General features: G+C 45.5%; 1 protein-coding gene across 15 annotated transcripts in view; it reads right to left on the reverse strand.

Moving 5' to 3' along the window:
• cacna1g (calcium channel, voltage-dependent, T type, alpha 1G subunit) overlaps positions 1–13162 on the reverse strand; it is a 239695-nt gene extending 226533 nt beyond the window's left edge. For all 15 annotated transcript variants that reach the window (XM_030097523.1, XM_030097525.1, XM_030097518.1 and 12 more), the window contains exons 1-2: positions 13051–13162; positions 12072–12458 (exon numbers count right to left, since the gene is read on the reverse strand). In XM_030097523.1, coding sequence (XP_029953383.1) covers positions 12072–12451 — 380 coding nt within the window. In that variant the 5' untranslated portion in view covers positions 12452–12458; positions 13051–13162. The remainder of the gene's footprint in view (positions 1–12071; positions 12459–13050) is intronic.
• Between the last annotated feature and the right edge of the window lie 5484 nt (positions 13163–18646).

Raw genomic sequence — 18646 nt, forward strand, 5'->3', positions numbered from 1 at the left:
TTTAGTGGTATTAAAAAGGTCTTAAACGTCATTAAATATGCACTATAAATACCTGCAATTCCCCGGTTAATCCGAACTGTGCGGCAAGGCCTCGGGCAGGATGTGGAGTCAGAACACTAATTGAGTAAATCACTATCATGCAATCTGCTGTTGTAATATATTACTTTTATATTACTACTAATGTGAGGCTGTAGATATTTTTTTTTTCTTTTTTACAGAAGCTATGGATATGGGCGAGCCATGCAGACGTTGCAGGCAGGATCTTGCGCACATGCCTGGCTGAGAGGCCGGCGGACATATCATGACTCTTACATAAGCTGCTCCGAACCCAGAGGTATTTATATCCCTCGTTTGTTATCTATAATAAGACATCTCTTTCTCTCTCCTTTTTTTTTTTCCTCCCCCCCCCCCCCAACTCCTCGCCCAGACTCCCCGGGAAAATCCTGATTAGTGTCCTGATGGCTTGACAGAGAGCGATCGCAGTGGAGATACAGGAGAACGGAGAAAAAGAGAGAGAGAGAGAGAAAAAAAAGAAAGGAAAGAAAGAACCTGGAACTGGAGCCGAGAAAGATGTGAGTTATGGACAGCAGCGGGCTGGATCAGCATGTCTGCGCCCCCCCCCCCCCCCCCCCCCCCCCCCCCCCCCCCTTCCTTGAGAAACTGTGTGCGAGAATGACTGTTTGTTTGTCCGGAGATAAGGCCGGCGGTCAGGTCTGGAGTGTGTCAGTGCCACCTGAGCCCGGAGTCAGTAGCAAGGCCTAAAAAGGGCACTTCTGTCAGCGGGTGGCATCCTTTCTGCCGTGCTGCTCGCTGTCTTATCCCTTATCAATCTACACGAGTTGGGAGAAAAGAACACCCCGGGACAAAAAGCGGGGGGAGGTGGAGGTTATCGCAGAAACTGCTCGAGTCGGTGTACGAACTGGGGAGTTACAGAAACAAGTTGGGGCCAGTGGTTTATGTCCTATACCCACTGATTTTTCACTCGGCGTTGCATACAACAACTGACGCACCACCCACAATATCTACGAGCCAGATTGCCTCTTTTTTTTTCCCTAGGATGACGAAGCCGAAGCACATTACCGCTGCTTAAAGCTGTGATGCGGCTCAGGAGGCGACTCCAATATGACGGCACTCCTTGAGGATAAAGCTCCTTAGCTGGCCCACTCTGGTCCTCATCCTCCTCATGCACCGCCGCCGCCGCCGCCGCCTCCCCATTTCTGCTGCCACTGCAGGCAGTCAAGCACCAGCCTTTCTTCAGAAACATAATGAGAAAAAGCTGGTAGGAAAACCCTGGACGGAGTCCTACATAAACTTATAGCCATCTCACGGAACAGCCCAGAGGAGGAGGGAGCTGAAAAAAAAAAAAAAACAGCTCGGAAAAGGGAAACGTCAGAAATATAGACAGAACGTTGCTTTGTTCCAGTAGTTACAATGTTTGTATTTCGGACAATATCTGAAGATCCATAAATACAAGTGGGGTGTGTCCACATTGCTAATTCATTACAACACAGTGGGCGAAAAAAAACAAGTATTTCAGTTATTTCTAAGTGATGTATCGGAACGAGGAGTAACGGTATCAGCACTTCGTCTTACCACCTGTCATTTGTAAGTTGACATATCCACCGAGTCTCACCGCAGTTCGGTTACTGCTTTATCATATTGCAGTGACACTGAATTTCCTACATATTTTTTCAGCCTCGACATGCACCTTGTTTAGGATGATGTCCAGTTCCTCTACAGTTAACCAACCACACAAGAAATATGGTTGGACACAAGAAATATGAATCGGTTCCATTTCAAATAACTTACTGTATATTTTACCCATTTGTTTGTAACTGCTTGCTGTTTGTAGACTGTTGTTGAATTAACTGCTGAACAGAAGCTGTTAACTACTTGACTCACTCAACTAGCACCGAATCAAACAACACCCAAATAAAGTTAAACACTAGTTAATAACCTCAAATAAAAAAGAACCAAGCCTGAAACCCATTCAGTAAACCAATTTATGAGACAGCTTGGTACAAAGTTAAACAATTACGGAAGGCAACTAACTCATGAAGCTGCAGCGGACTATTAAATTGTTAACCGACCACTTCAACTATTACGATGGCAACAAGTCACATGACCAGTCCAGGAAAATGTTACATTGAGTTATATTGTTCCAAATTTATATTGGTATCTACTGACAGTTTTGAATGGGGAAGTTTGGAGGCAAGAATGACGGCGTATACCCATAAAATAATAAATTAAGCCATCATTCATCGAACTCCAACAGAAAACCAACGATCCAAGCAGTCAACCAACAAAAACCCAACACAACGTATCAAACCATATCAGCTTTCAGCGAACCAGAGATTGGACCACTCAAACCAGCTCCTCAACCATATGTTTCAATTCAGCTCATTATACCTTTAGCTTGTTTGTAAGTATTTTCTCTGGGTGAACAGTCCAAGCAGACAACAAGCTCCCAAACCCAACCAGTGAGGTCGTCAATAAACTGACGAGCCGTGATTTAATTTATTCAACAACGCAAACAGAAAACACACAACAATCCAACCACGCCGCCAACTAACCACCCTGCAAACCGTGTATCAAAACAAGCAAGCAGTCGACTGGACCATTTACTTAACCAAACCACCGCTCCTCATGATTTGCTGCAGATGACAGTGACAGGGCCTTGTTTTGTTTCTTTCTTTTCACGCTAATCAACCGCTGGGATTAATCTGCGCTAATTGCTCTCCCGGTACAAATAATTGATTTTCAAATCGGTGAGAAATTTGCCGTCTGGATGGAAACACACGCAAACACGCAGTTGACGGCGCGTCTCAAACCCCAGACAATAGGAGGATGGCAATGCCGCGGCGAGGGGCGAAAGCGGAGATTACGAGAGGGCGAGACGCAAACACAGTCAGCGGAGGGATTTTTACAGAGCCGCAGAAGAGCTCTTGAAGTCAGCACATCTGTAAAAGTCTAAGCTCCCTGCCTCGCTCCGGATTTCACTGCTCTTCGCTCCTCGTGCCTGTGAGAGGTCCGTCTGTGGTTTTTACAGGGTTCACATTAATATGTTAAAATGGAGCAGCGGAATCACAGAGGAGCGCGACGCGCACCAAAAAGCAAGAGTGAGTGAAGTGGTGTTGGAGAAAGTGACACTACTAGGGGGAAAAAATAAGCAAGTTGGTGCACAATCATCCGAACACACACACATGCTCACACAGTGAGAGTGTTTCCTGCTGCTGTCTGGCACTCCACTGCAGAGTTTATGGTTTTTACCCCTGAGTCATTGTGGTTGGAGTCTCACCGGGTGCGTATCAGGTTAGCCGGGCTTCTGCCGCCAAAAAACTCACAGCTGTCAGGCCCCGGCCCTCAAACACGCGAGGAGAAAAAGGCCGGGTTGTGGCGGGTAACCAGAGAGGTCCTGATGTGTCTACCAGAGACGGGCCAAACCGCAGCGCCGGTTCACGGACCGCCGCTGACTCCGGGACGCTCACGTGTTCGCATTTTTTCAGCAAACGTCAAGATCTGCTCACCTACAAGACTCTCCAATCGCAACGCTGCTTTATTTTCCTTGGAATTTCTGAATGTGATACTCCACCCATCAGCCTGTGTATAGAAACACATGTCAAATGTAAGCAGTGTTGTGAATTAGATGCTATAAAAGGCAACTGGTTTTGCCTTTCATCGCTAACATTTTACCAATAATTCAATAAAGGTCAGTTGGAAATGTGATCGCTGCAGCCAATTATCGAATAATACATGAAAAGGGCCACGTTTCTTGGAAATAGAAGATTTTCTGTTCAGTTTTTTTTTTTTGTACAATAGGTATAGTGGATGATACAGCTGTCAGAATACTAACGATACGTCATCCCTTTCCAACTTGCCCCATCAGGCACAACTGGCTCAAAATGTCTAAAAGCAGCAGAAGCATCCAAAATTTCTAGTTTTAGTCAAAACTGTGGCACAACAGTAAGACGTCTGCAGTTCTTCGTTGTACTTTTTAAATTTCACGATTGCAGCATGAACTACACATTTCGTGGCTCCACTCAAATTTATGAGGTGGGGAGTTAGCAATAATGGCTCTTTCAGCCATAAAGTCTGCAGAACGCTGCGATACACCAAACTGGGGGAGTGGTATTGATCAAGTGTGAAATAAACTCATTCAGTTAGGTGCATTGTAGCCATGCTTAATCCAATTGCAGAAAGCTCAATGTTCTTTCTTGTAACTTCGAGCTCCGTTTGCATCAGCGATGGCGAGACTAAAAAAAAAATCAATCAGTCGGGGATATTTTTGCACCGTATATTTAACACTTGCATTTCATGGCTATCTGAGAGAAATGTTTGCGCTACGAACAGCAGCAATTTCCCCCCTGAAAGAAATTCGGAGAGCTTTTAGTCGGACACAATCCCTACCCAATCCCAGGTGTGCGGGCACAAGCTGTAATGATCTAACACGTTGAAACCGTAGCGCCGGTACGGTGGAAGGACGAGCGGCAGGCCGAGCACGGAGAAAGGTTTTCTTTGTCTTTAACAGCTTAAACTAAGCTCCTCATGAAGCTGGGGCCTCGTACCGAGCCGTCTACTCGCACCTCGCCGCAGTCTGAGCTCTACCTCGGCCTCCCTGCCTTCTCCTTCTGATTGTCACTTCTGTTATGCATCAATAATTGGCACTTCCAGCAGGCTGCGGCTGAATCACTGAGCTTCACACACATACTGTATAGTGTGTCGGGAGTTTGTCACTGCCAGAAAACCGATCTATCACTGTTTTCAGTGAATCAGTGTTTTGGACCGAGTTCAGCGGAGGGAAAACGTTCCGCTCGGAGCAACCTCGGAGCCGGTGGATGTGCGTTAAGCAGCAGATGTTATTCGCGGATTAAATCACACAGACAGAGGCGGCAAGATATAGACAGCAAAAACATCCCTTGCAATTATTCTGGTAAATATTGCAACTGGTGCTTGGACAGGGACGCGATCAACGCTCACTCATTTCCTTCTGCCGGTGCCAAGAGCAAAGGCTCTGTGACTAACAGCACTGAATCTTTCCAACTAGCATTAAGTTCTGAATGTAACAAAGATTTTTTTTTTTTTTTCAGGCACAATAACAAAACCCGTACGCCCACACGCACACGCCTCCATGAATACCAGCAGAATGTTTTTGTCCGCGGCTGTGTTCTCATTAGAGTTCTTTGGTTTGCAGTTATGTAAGTTTTCGCTCTGCCGCTTAGTTTTCTTTTGCTGAAAAGGGAAAATGCCGTCCTGAAGTCGACCGAGGCGAGCCGACACCGAAAGGTGTCACGGAGGGCACGCTTCCCTCATTTGTCGAAAACAAAAGAAGCACATTTGAAGCTTCAAATCAGATCAGAATGCAGTCCGATGAGCATTGCTCCATCTAGGGGTTAGCATTTGTCGTCGTGGCTCAACATTTTCAGAACGTGTCCCAATAATTTCCAGAATCTAAAAACCTTTAACTCAGTTAAGGGGGAACAGGTCTGGACTGATTAGCTGCGTTATGGTCTTGGACAGATTGCAACAGCTTAGACGATGTCGGGAAAGTGACCAGGGCCCTGTTCACGCAATACTTTCAAGTGAAAATGAACGAATTCAAACTTCCTGACAACGTTCTGACTCAATCTCCATGGAAACAGAGGAAAACAACTTTTCTTGTCGGGGGTTCAGCAGGGGCCACAATGTGGTTCAAGAGCGGGCTCATCCTCCCACAGTGAAAACACTAAGTATACAAAAACTGCAGCGTCGACTCCGAACCGTCTGTGGTTTTAGTTTTGTCTTGATTTCACGCCGATCGGCTCACGTTCTGCTTCCCATCCGGGGAGCTCCGACGTCGCCGGCAGACTCGCCCGCTTCGGAAATTATCCCAATATGTCAAAACTTGCTCAGAGACATTCAAGCATGTGCTCGATTCAGTGGTTAATTTTTCATGTGATTGTGTGCTCAACGTACACACAAACACGCACGCACGCACGCACGCACGCACGCACGCACGCACGCACGCACGGCGGGCAGATCCCTCGCGGCGAGCACTCTGCATGCAAAATACATGCGAGTCGCATCACATGCTCGGCAAGACACATGAATCGCAGGCTAAAGACCCTCCGTACGCCCACGCCCAGAGATGCAGTGAAAGGGCCTGGCACGCTTAAAGTAACTGAGTACTTCATCAAATAAAGTCTCTGGATGAAGCAGCAGAGTTCACAGAAACCCGCCAGCAAACAGAAGTGGACTGTTGGGTTTGTTTTAGAAAAACATCATCTCATAACATGTTAAAGAAATACAGTAACAGGAATATGGGACATTTTTCTCATAAAATTGTGGGTTTCCTTTATTTTATATAGATGTGACTCAAATACATTCTCCCTTGGTTGGTTTTCGACAAATCGATAGTATTGATATTGTATCTGTCAACAACATTTTGACCTAATTCTCAAATTTTCACCGAGCGATGGCCACAATATTCAGCAAAACAATCTCCAACAACAACAATCTCCAGTTCTCTAATTTTAGAATTATTTTTCTTTTGACATCATTGTAAATATTTAAATGTATTATCCTCAGTTTCCGAGTTCCTGCTTTAAAAACACTCCCAACTTCAAGTTGGTTTTCATTCTCAAACTTTTCCTTTTCTCCCCAAAATGTCAAAGACAGACTTTCTGGTTTGGACATTTTACTTTAATCAACCTACATTTCTCGGCATCTCAGCTTTGATCTTGACTTTTTTCATTCTTGACATTTCTCACAGTGTTCTTGGCGCCTCATAGTGGCAATAATGCAACATCTCAGCATCCATGTGCAAGATTTTGGAAATGTTAGAAAGATTGCTAAAATATCAAGACGGGAGGAGGAGGAGGAGGATGGGGAGTCTGGGAGCAGCAGGAGGAAACAGAAGCTTTTGGCAGCGACATGCTACTTTTGTACCTTTTAAGAATGCTCTGAAGTCCTGCTCAGCTCCACAATCTTGTCTCGCTTTATATTCCGTTCTCTTCCTTCCTGCACTCTCTATCTCTTCTTCATCTCCTGATTTAGGAGGCTGTAGAAGATGACACAGATGCCCCTCCTCGCTCTTTGTGCTAATGTGAAGCTCTCAGCTTGAGGAAGGGGGTAAAAAAAAAAAAAAGAAAGTAACGAGAGGAGAAAAGAAGAATAGATGAGGATTTTTTCTGCTGAGTAAGTCTCCACTTGTCATTGGTCAGAGCAGCGTATTTTAAAGAAATCCCTTCGTTCCCCCTCAGGGAGAAATTTATCAGCCATTCATGAGGCTCCCTCTGATCAGGGGTGTCAAACATAAGGCTCGTGGGACAAAACCTGGTCTGAAAGAGGCTCCAATTCGGCCCACAAACCACCAAGCAAAGTGTAGATTTAAAATGGTTTATTTTTGTCAAAATATAGACAATTTCACTACGCACCCTCTGTGTTTACAGAGAAACTTTAAAGTTCGATTTCGTTATTTTTGCACTATTTTATAGGTCCAGTTCACGCAAGATGGAAGTGAAATGTGTTTGACGTGCCTGATATTCAGAATGAATAAACACTGGCTGTGGTCAGGTGTCGTCTCTCGCGGATCTGTTCCGGTGTAATCAGCAGCTTAAATCAAGAGGAGAGAGCACTGGACATGATCCCCAAACAATCCCCTCATCCTCCTCCTCCTCCCTTCGTCGTCTTGGCACGACATCCGGCTCCCCGCCAGAGAGGAGACACCTACGGGAGTCCTGTGGAAGCGTGTGTGTGTGTATGTGTGTGTGAGTACTGCTTACACAACCTCGGTGTACAAAACACTCAAGCTCTCACTTTCTATCACTCCTGTACCGATTCTGCAGGAGTCATTAGCAAATAAAAAAAAAGAAAAGAAAAAGAAAATAAAACTAGTGGAGGGAATTTCACACAGGCAATGCGCTGGGCAAAACATCACTCAGAGTGTGCACCCCGGGGGTCTTCAATTAGACTCCAAATACCTCAGCGAGGCATCCAGGGGTCCTAATTACTTCAGACTGTTGAAAACGGTCGCGGGGCGCCTAAGGCCGAGGGCTTACCGAGGATGTGCCTGTTTAGAATGGATTCTGGCCCCGAGATCAGTCGGGCTTTCCCTTCCCTGTTCTGTGGGATCGGCGGAGTCAGACAGAGGAAGAGGTCTCTGCTGCTGCTGCTGCTGCTGGTGTTCATGTGTATTTATAGCAGGAGCGAGAGCGACTACAGCGGGGCTATTTCTCCAACCGGAGAGCAGGGAGAGAGAGACACGGCGTGGAGAGGCGGCGGCAGCAGCAGCAGCAGCAGAGGAGGAGGGCCGCGGATCGAGAGAGGAAGAGTTAAAAATACAGCAGGAGATACATCTGCTGCTCCCAGTTACATCCGAGTACGTAGAGAAAGGCGCACACGCACACACACATGCACACACAGATCGATCTCATCAACGGTACGTCGCATTACAAAATCACTGACCTTTTCCTAAATCGGCGCAGATACACTTTAAAGGGCAAGCAGGGAGCTGGCGAATGCAACGCCATACACATGAAACATAATCACAAATTACCCAGCAGTCCATTCAGCGTTCCACTCTGAGGCGCGCAGGTCTGACATTAGGTCTACCGTGAAGCCGTGACAGGATGACAAAGCGGCGGTCGCTTCGTGAAAAAAAAAAAAAAAAAAACCCGGTTCGCTCAGCAGATCCTGCAAAGTTGTCCGATTTCATGTTCGAATGAAAACTAAGCTAGCTTGTGACGCATCTGTGGGAGTGGTCAGTGACGCACGCGGTACGTCAGCCGTGACGCAAGTGAACCACAGACTTCCATCAATGCTGCAAAGCTATTCAGTTTAGCGTAAATAAAAGAAAAACATGCATGAATTCAATAAGTTACAGAATACAAGCAACACAAGCCAAGAGATGTTGCTTCAAAACGTCAACACCAACGTGTTGGGCTCAAATCACTCTTGAGATCTGGTGCAACCATTTCGATCTGAGGGGTCCGCAACGGAGAGGACGTCTATGAAGGTTCTGACCAAATCTATGTTTGGAAAAATGAATGCGACACAAACCGAAGCCCTCAAAACTGCCCAGAGGAGCGCCGCTGGAGCGAGCTTTCTGATAACTCACGAGGTTTGGAGCACTTGTTAGCTAAGCCGTGACCGATACCACACAAGCTCATCACATCCAAAGAGATTCTGACATTCTTTGGTTTCTAAGAAGACAGCACACCTGGTGAGTTACAGAAGCTTTCATGGACATTTCACCGTAGAAAATTAGCTTCATGTCAAATTTGTAGTCATTTTCAATTTCATCACGTACACTCAGTGTCACAACAAGGAAAAAGTTTCAGTTTAAAGGTTATTCTAGCAATATTTTACCAATACGGCCCACTGAAGAGGAAATTCGGTCGATTGTGGCACCTGAACTAAAATGCGTTGGACACCCTTGCTTTAACTGAAATCATATACCATTCAGAACTGTTGAAATAACCCAAGTCATTTAAATGTATTCACACTATTCCCAATCTTTGATTGGTTTGAACGTGTAATTCAAGCTGACAAAGAATTACTGTCACATTATCACTTGCATGGATTTCCCACCAACCTGAGCAGAACCCCTCACATGCTGTGAACAGAGGATTTTATCCCCACTAACCGACTTCCCCCTACAGACGTGAGAAACAGCGTCTGGGAGCGTTTTCTTTCCCCCTCAGATATAAATGTGCTGCTTCTAATATGTGTCTAAGCAGAGAGAGGTCCAGGCTGAGTAAATGTTTGAGAACCTCCATCTCGGATAATAGTATCAAGGATCGTCTTTCCTCCCACAGCCACACAGACACAAAAAAAAAGAAAAAAAAGAAAAGAGAAAAGTCTATTTGTGAGACCTTTAAAAGATGTGACATTTACAGACATGGAAATCAGCTGTGATCATTGGGAGAGCGAGCCGGGGCGAGGACGGAAGATGAAGAGGAGCGGCAGGGAGATGAAGAATGAAGAAGGGAGGCAGGGTGAGGGAGGAGCGGGCGCCAACGACACGGACGGCGTTCCCCAGCGGGCGGGAGCAGAACGGACTGCGTTTCAATTAAAGCCGTGACAAGTGGGTGATGGAGGAAGGAGGGCGGGATATAAAGTAAAAGGCACTCCAGAGCCATTTACACCACAACTTTTAAAGCAAAAAAACGCATCTTTTTGCATTTTCGTTGCAGAACACCTGAAAATGGCGCCCGTTCATGGATGAAGTTGGGCCACAAGTTGGTGTTGTTGGTTACTTTTGGACAGAACTGTTTCAATAAAGATGCGTTTACGCCTGTTTCCAAGGAGATTGAGTCCACTTTTCCAAAAAGTTGCATTCTCAGTGGCTCCAGGCACCATAATCAGATACTCAGATGAAAAAAACAACTCTTGAGATGAAGCATCACTGACAGATCCCTGAGGTCTTACGTCGCTATAGAGTCTCAAAGGCAGAGGGGACGACTTCTTGATACTGCTTCCGACAGACTCCGCCCTCTGACGCTGCGAAGGAAGGGGAAGGGCGGCCGCTCGATGGCCAAACACGCCAGGTGTGTGTCAATAAGCTAATTATAACCCAGCTCAGCGCCGCCGCGGGCATGGGAGGTCAGAGGAACTTCCATCACCGTACCAAACGCTCGATGGGATCATCAAGTGGAGCGTGACGTGGGTGTAGCGGAGGGCAAATTCTGGAAATGGCTGAGAGCAATTTCTTAAGGGAACAAAAGTAGTGCCATAAAAATGCCGTTTTGCTGATACTACTGGAGAATCGACAGACAGGCTTTCGCAGCAGCTCCAAATATGTTTTGTTAAAATTAATATTGATGACATGCAGAAGGACGGAGGCGATCACAGCAAGCTCAATACCACAAGGTCACTGGTTTGAATCTTGAATCCCGCAATATGGTACAGAAATCAAACGCGAAGATCACACAATCCACTACCGCAGAGGTGTCCAACATAAGGCTCGCGGGCAAAAACTGGCTTCCAAATCGGCCCAACAAACAACCAAGAAAATTTCAAAGAAAACGCTGATGTTTTTAAAGACATTTCTTAAGAGTAACGCACACACTGGGTAAAGCTAGCAAACCAGCATTAGCGTAAAGGGCGAGTTCTCAAAAACCTGCATAATGCATCAGTTTTTTTTTTCTTAACATTTCACTGTATTTTGCACCAGGAGGTATCATTAAAATATAGCCGTTTTCATTATGTTTACCCTAAAATTTTCTTTGTTCTGACATAAAATTTTAAATCTTTATTATGGCACTATTCTACTGGTACAGTCTACTCTAATGAAATTGCAATTTTTCTTTATCAGCAATTATTTAATTGTAAATTAGGACTTTTAGTCTTCCGACAATGAGGAATTAATTATCCTGGTGGATTATCTCAGTGGGTTAAAGCATTGGCTTGGCCTCAACTGTAGGCTTTTATAATTTTAGCATCCTGAAACTGAAAGTCGAGTTAAATTATTCAACAAGTTTAGACTTTTAGACCTCCTGACTGCAAACACTTCCCACACAGCATTCAGTTCACACCCAAAGGGAACAAACTGCAGTCTGGTACCACCTGGAAATGTGTTTTATACATATGTAAATATAAAATTAAATATCTTTGAGAGTGGTTTTATCCCTGCTAAGTAATTGTTTGTGGGGCTATAATCACCTAAAGTATTTTAATTACACATGTTTCAAGTTTTATTTCATGTGTATATTCTAAATTGATTGTTGGGGCACGTCTACCTGCTCAGGTTGGACTTCAGTGACCCACCTCTGTGAGACACTGATGTCCAGGTCAACCTGGATGCTGTTGTGGCTGCACGCTTCAGTAATCCAATTACACTCAGACATCATAAATTAAGTGTTCAATATGTCAGTACTCAGTTAATCCCACCTAATATGGGCACACAAAGTGAAGATCACTGGGTAAAGTATGTCAAAACCAAGTTCTTACCCCATAATTCCAGGATTTTACGAAAAGCAGCGAAATCAAGCAGGTGTTTCTTACCTGCCACAGGTGGAAGCGTGCGTCATTGCGCATGGGCATTCTCTGCTCTCGCAGACTTTTTGTTTTTTTAAACAAATCTTAAAGGATATGGGTTGCAGACCATCTTGAGACACCAGCTGCGAGGCCGGGTGGTTTGTTTCAGGTAGAAGAAGACCACCGGGGCCAGGGTGGGGTAGGGGAGGCTCTCCCCGCCGCTCGCCGACGCGTCCTCCCCGCCTGTGGAGATCCCGTCGGGCGCAGGAGACGCCGGCTCCAACACCGCCGCCACCACTTCTCCGCGCTCCGCTCCTCCAGATGATGATGAGGATGAGGACGGTCCTCCTAATACTCCTCCACATCCACCACCTCCTCCGCTCCCGAGCCCGGACAGGTCGTTAAGCCGGATGAAAGTCCTCGGCAGAGAGGAGCGACCCTCCGAGTCCCTGGCGTCGGGGACCCCGGAGAGATTTCCCCCATCCTCGGCCATCATTCACCTCCTGCAGCGGGAGACAGGGCCGATCATACACGCGTGATTAGACACTGTAAATCTATCTGGGAAGGCGGCGGACTGAGCAGAGCCAGTGCGCACTGTGGGCGCAAACTCACGGGGGGAAAAATCGTGCGCACAAAGCGGCTGATGGTGATTTCTCACAGCAAATTGCCCAAGTTTAAACAGTTAAATACACTTCAGTCTGCACATATGCTCACAATTACAAGTAAATATTGGAAATCAAGCAACCGTGTGCACGCGCCAAGTGGCAAGGAGGCTATTTTTAAGGGGAAAATATGCGCAAATGAAGATGGCTGCAGAAGAATATCTTCTCTGTTTTTTAGGAATTCCAATTTATGGTTTTAGAAGGATTGAATTCAAGTTTATTGACTGAAAAATAATTAAAAAAAAAGAACCGTGCATTCATTTTCATAAAAGCCAAAATCTTGCAGCAGTAGCAGCGCAACAGCCAACATTTCTTTCGCTCCAAACTTCCGCAGCATCACTTACCCAAAAAAACACGTTCATTTTCAACATTGTCTCCCTAAAAATAAATATAAAAAAGTGCAGAGAGCATCGTCTCCTGCTCGGTTTATTACCTGTAATGGACTCGGTAGATGTGCCCAAAGCGCGCTCAGTCATCGCATGATCAGTTTCTTTTTAGTCGCGGCTGTAAAGTCCACACCAGCCTGGAGAATTGAAAATAAGAAATAAAAAGGAGCCCCGACTGACGAGAAGGAAGGAGGGAAAGGGATGAAGAGAACTGAGGAGTGGTCTTGCGGCTGGGTGGGGGGGATCGGTGCGTATAGTTTCCAGGTGGTGCGCCTCCGCCGCCGCCGCTGCGCGGGTCCGTCTCCGCGGGCGCGGTGCGCCCAGGCCCCGTCCCCCGGTGTCCAACAAGCCTCTCCGGAGGGCCACTCGGCCACACTTCACACCATCCAAACGTGAGGATCGAAATCGAAGAGTTTTGCGGACTTTGGTTAAAAATAGCAGCCCGGCGCGCAAACTTCTCTCTGAATCCTTCCTCCTCCTCCTCCACGGATCTGCTGCAAACCTTTTAAAAAGGAGACACAAAAACTGATGCTGCAGGCGTCCCCTTTTCCTTTCTTCTCATTCAAATGTTAAAAATCCAACACTTTTCGTTGCATCCACAGGCTTTCTTCTCCTTTGTTCCCGCATTGGTGATTTTTTTTAAGAATCCACGGAGATGCCGCTGCGCATCTTGCAGCAGAGACGCGTCAGAGAAGCAGCCTTGTTGGGTTTGAGTGGGGAAAAAAAAAAAGAAAAGAAAAGAATAGAAGAACCTTCTAAATATCAGAAACACCTCCCCTCTCCATTGTCGCGCTCCTGCTCTGGCTCCTGTCTCCTCCAGACTGGATCGGCTCGGTTCCGTCCATCAGACGCGCACAGCTGGATGTGGGGGATCCGAACTTCGCCACTCCGCCCCGACGAGCCGCGGCACTCCGCGCCAATCAGCGGCCGGCCTGGGAGCCAGCTCCCCTCCCTCACTGGAGGAGACGCACGTCCATTGAAGTTGCACGCGGGGTGGGGGGTGGCTGGGGGAAAGGGGAGGGGGCGAAACAGCTGGAATCCTAATGTCAGTTGTCAACCAATGAGGAGCGAGGGAGTGATGGCATCCTGGAAGCGCCGCAGTGCGATTGGCGAATTGCTTTATTATGGGGAGTTTTTAAAAAGGAGGGGTGAGTTACCACATGGTGCAATGTGACTCTGACTCCCAGTGTGTGAACAGAGAGGGGTGTGTGCTGCAGACTTGTTGCCTCAGTCTGAGAATCAAGAAAACCATGAAGCCACAATGAAACCAGACACCGAACACATGAAAGGCATCTCCTTTAAAGGGAGCCTCTTCTGCGTCCTCCGTTTAATGCACGGCTACAACGTGAGCATGAAACATTCTGCCAGCCTAAACATCAAAAATGAAGTTTAAGTCATTCCTTTGCCTTTAAACTGATCTTCAGTTTGACAGCAGGTTGGCACCAGCCGACATCGGCGCCACGGGGACGTCCTTATATGGTCATTTGCTGTTAAAGCACATTTGCAGGCATAATAGGAACCACAGCAGCTCAAACACACTGTGCATGTTATGACTGAATCTTCTTTGTCATTGTCTGGGGATTAACTGTTAGTCAATTAAACTCACGTCTTCAGACAATTCGTTGGCAGTGACGGCACATCCCAGGCACAGCAGCAGCGGGCGGAGAGCCGCCACATCTGGACTGGGTGCCAGAACAAGTCCGTTAACTTGACATGAACGACAACGTGACTGACGAGAACTGGGAGTTTGCTGCGAGTTCGGTTATCTCATGCTGCAAGCTGCGTCACATTACTTCAGTTTGATTGGACTGTTTGATAAGTTTGTCTAAAAATATTTTGTTTATCAACTTAAAAGAATTCAATTTTGTTTTTGGACACCAGTAGAATTCCAGTTCAATTCAATTGTCTTGCTTTGCAGAACAAGACTCAGAGGTGGAGACTTTCTGCAATTCCGGTTGGGGTTAGGGGATAGAAAGAAAGAAAAAGGTTAGGACAGAGACGGAGAGCAGCAAGCAGACATAAATCCACTTGCATAAATCAACATAAGGCGCCTGTGTACTTTATTAATGCCATCGGGAAACTGGCTGTATTTCATGAAGTCTTTCACTTCACACCATTTGAGATCACGTTACAGGGTCTGAGACTCTGCAAGAAACACTTCTACATCTATAAGTCAGGTGTCAAATTACAAGCACCTGATGTGCCATGTTAGCAAAATCAGTTTGGTGAGCGAGAGAATGACTGGATATTCAGAAGCGAGAAGGTGACCTTAAAGAAAGACTTTGTGGGTCAGTTTGGGACAGATGTGTCCGATCCTATCACAGAAAGCTGCGGTCCTGCATGAGTCCAAATTCTCACAATTCACTTGATTCCTTTGATGTTCGTTAACTGGGCTTTCTTTGGAGCTCACTGATGGCAAACATTCTCCTGAACAGCTCTCCCAAACCAGAATTTAGTATCATTGGTTTAAAGACCAAAAAAAACAAAAAAACAACAGGGGTCACATACAGACCAATTTCATCCTGAGTGGGCTGGATTGGTAAAAATAGTGCTAAAATAACCATTAACTGGTTAAAAAAAGAAAAAGGTGCTGTGAAAGTCTACATGATGGAAATGTTTAATGTAATAAAATATTTTTATTAATAAATAGAAATTATTAATAAACTATTATTTAACAATAAAAATATTTTCAATAAAACCAAAAAATTACCGTGGAAAATGACAACAAACTCAACACGAAGCCCGATTTCAGTAAAACCCTGTGGTACAAAATAGAGGCATAGATCCCCAAAATTTCTCCTATAGCTGCTGGATGGGTGTTTTTACAAACTCAGACGGACAAAGGCATCGCCGATCGCTCAGCTCAGCTCTCAATGAGTCTTGTGTCGGCTAGTTTTATATTTGAAATTGAAAAAAATACAAATGTTTTCTTAGAAATTTTTAGAATTTGCTCGGTGGTTTGGACTTGTGTTTGATCCCGCTGTTTCTAGAGAACGTCTACGACACCAAAAAAACATTGAGTTTTTACATTGAGTGGAAACATAAAAAGGAAAAACAAAGTGGAAACACTTCTGTTCACGTACAGAACAATAAAGTGTACCTGTCCATTTTAGAATGAGCCTATAAAGTGCCAGCGGTGAGGAGCGGGGGTTATGAAGCCGTGCTCCGACATGCAAGCTGGTGGCCACCAGGGGAAGACGTTTCCTCAGGCCGCCAAACACACTTGAGTACCTGCAAGTGGTTGAGGAAGTAGAGCAGCCTGAAGCAAGGCAGACCGCTCTGTAATACACAAAGACATCCCTCCTCTCAAACCGGATTGTTGTTGTGATACAGAGTTTCTAGCACCTCAGCGCATACGTGCGCTCTCGCCGCCGCCACGTGCTTTTTTTCTCATCACAGCGCATGATCATTGATCTCAGAGTCGGGGCGAATCGATGTGGAGGACCAATTTTGGTTTCCGCGGGACTGTGAGAGGATATTAATCACCTGGACTGTTTCACACGCAGCTCCTGAATCCTGCGCTTGACCTAAAAGGAAAAACACCTGTGCAGGATGTTGAGACACAGGGCGTCTCTCTCCAGGTTTGGGTCGATAAGCTTTTGTTTGGGGTGATTACTTAATTGTGTACTTTCTTAACGGAGCACCCATTGAAACATCGATCCGCCGTTGCCTGTTCTCGCAAAGCAACAGAGAGGTGCTGCACATAAAAACGAAACACAATTAAGAGCGGGCTGGAGGTAAAATGCGCCGGAATGTAAAAATACAACATTCATTAATGATAAGCAACACAATTATGCATTTATTATTCATTAAAATGGAATAAAACGCTGGCAGTTCAACAGCCGGCCGTGCTCCCAAGGCGAGCTCCTATGAGCGCTTGATGAATGGTGTTTGTTAGCACTGGCCACTCCGCACTAAGACCCCAATTTATCAGAGGGAGCCTTTCCTCCAGGGAGGACTCCCGTTCGTGGCTACTCCGGGCCGAGCGGCGCCGCGTTCACGCGGATCTGCGACTCATTCATCACCGCTTCAGCCTTCAGCCACCCGGCGACGCGGCTGACTGACGGAGGAATCCTGCAGGCACCGGAGTGAAGAAGAACGCAGCGGGTCGATTCAGATTCTGGTGATGAAAAAAAAAACCATGTAAACAAACGGAGATGGCCCACAGGGACGCTCGGATTGTGACGTTCTTTCTGCGATGCTTTTATTAACCCCTGTATATCAGGTCAGGCCATTGTTTTGTCAATCAGCTCCTGCTCCCACATGCTTCAAGGTCTGAAACGGCTCAGAAATCAATTGGATTTGTTTTGTTTTTTTCCAATCAACGGGTGATTTAGTCCAAAACGATGCACATATAAGCTGTAAAACAAGTCGAAAACAGTTTGAAGTTGACTGCATAAGTCCCCCTTTACACAGAGTTCCAACTGAAAACATGGTTTCAGCGTTTTTATTTCGGTGTCATTTCTCTTTCACGTTTTGAAAATGACGGAAATGGCAGAAATGCTAAAAATGGTGCAGATGACGTGTATGGACACCGGTTTGAAAAAAAAAAAAAAAGCATTTTCAGTGACTCCAAGCACCAGTCTCAGCACCACAGCCCTAAAAATGCAAAGAAAGTTTAGCATTTTCACTTGAAAATTTTAAAATCGCCCTAAAATAAAAACAAAAAATAAAACACGTCCATCCTAAATTTACTAATTATTTACCATGATTTCTTCTCAATAATTTAAGGGAAAAAGGCACACCAGGAAATGACAGCTCTGTATTTATTTAGCACACCGCTGAAGGGAAAAATGCCGAGCGTGTATTTTCAGTGTTGCCTTGATACTCATGGTGACCAGAACCGGATAAATCCTGATTTCGGTGACCGCCTTCAGATCTGCAATCAGAGTCACAATCTGTAAAAGATATTATGCTTTGGAGAAATGTCTTGCATCTGCTGCTAACTGGACAATCATGGTTCTGAGATGAATTTCAAAAGTCGAGATCTAAAACAGACCTTTTTGATTAATTTTTAATAAAGACTACCTCGCAGTCGAACTCTGCTTTATTACAGATACGCTTCAAGGAGTCAAGACTGCAGCAAGACCAAAGAGATGTTCTGAATTCATAACAGGATCAGAAACTTTTATTGACGGAAAGCATGCGGGAAGAGGGAGAAACACGCTTTCTGTTTGTGAATTCAGTTATGATTTTGATTTATTGACTCACTTTTGGAACATGCTTGACCAAAAGTCTCTTCAAATTCCATCTATAGACTTTTCTTTTTTTTTTTTTTTCAAAATGAGATGCGGCTCGAGATGTCAAATCCCGGTGATCTCCGAAAGATGAAATTCATCTTTTTGACAAATTCCAATGAAAGATGTTGATGATTTTCTTGATCCCCAACCACCATTAATGGATTTTATTTGGTATCATTACCAACCAAAACACTGACTCCAAGTCCTGTACATCCTCATTATTTCAATCTGTCCCAGGCTGCAGGGTTGCAGGAAGAAAACGTTCAATGTCTGACCTCTGGCCTTTCCTGAGATGACGCTAAAGGATATTTATGTATCCAAACGCGGAGCCCTACCTGAATTCCCTGATACGTAATTAGCGGACAGTGAGCATTGATGTGCACGTGACCGCGCTCTGGCCTCG

Source organism: Salarias fasciatus, chromosome 8, assembly GCF_902148845.1.
Source record: "Salarias fasciatus chromosome 8, fSalaFa1.1, whole genome shotgun sequence".
In the NCBI taxonomy this organism is placed as follows: domain Eukaryota; kingdom Metazoa; phylum Chordata; class Actinopteri; order Blenniiformes; family Blenniidae; genus Salarias; species Salarias fasciatus.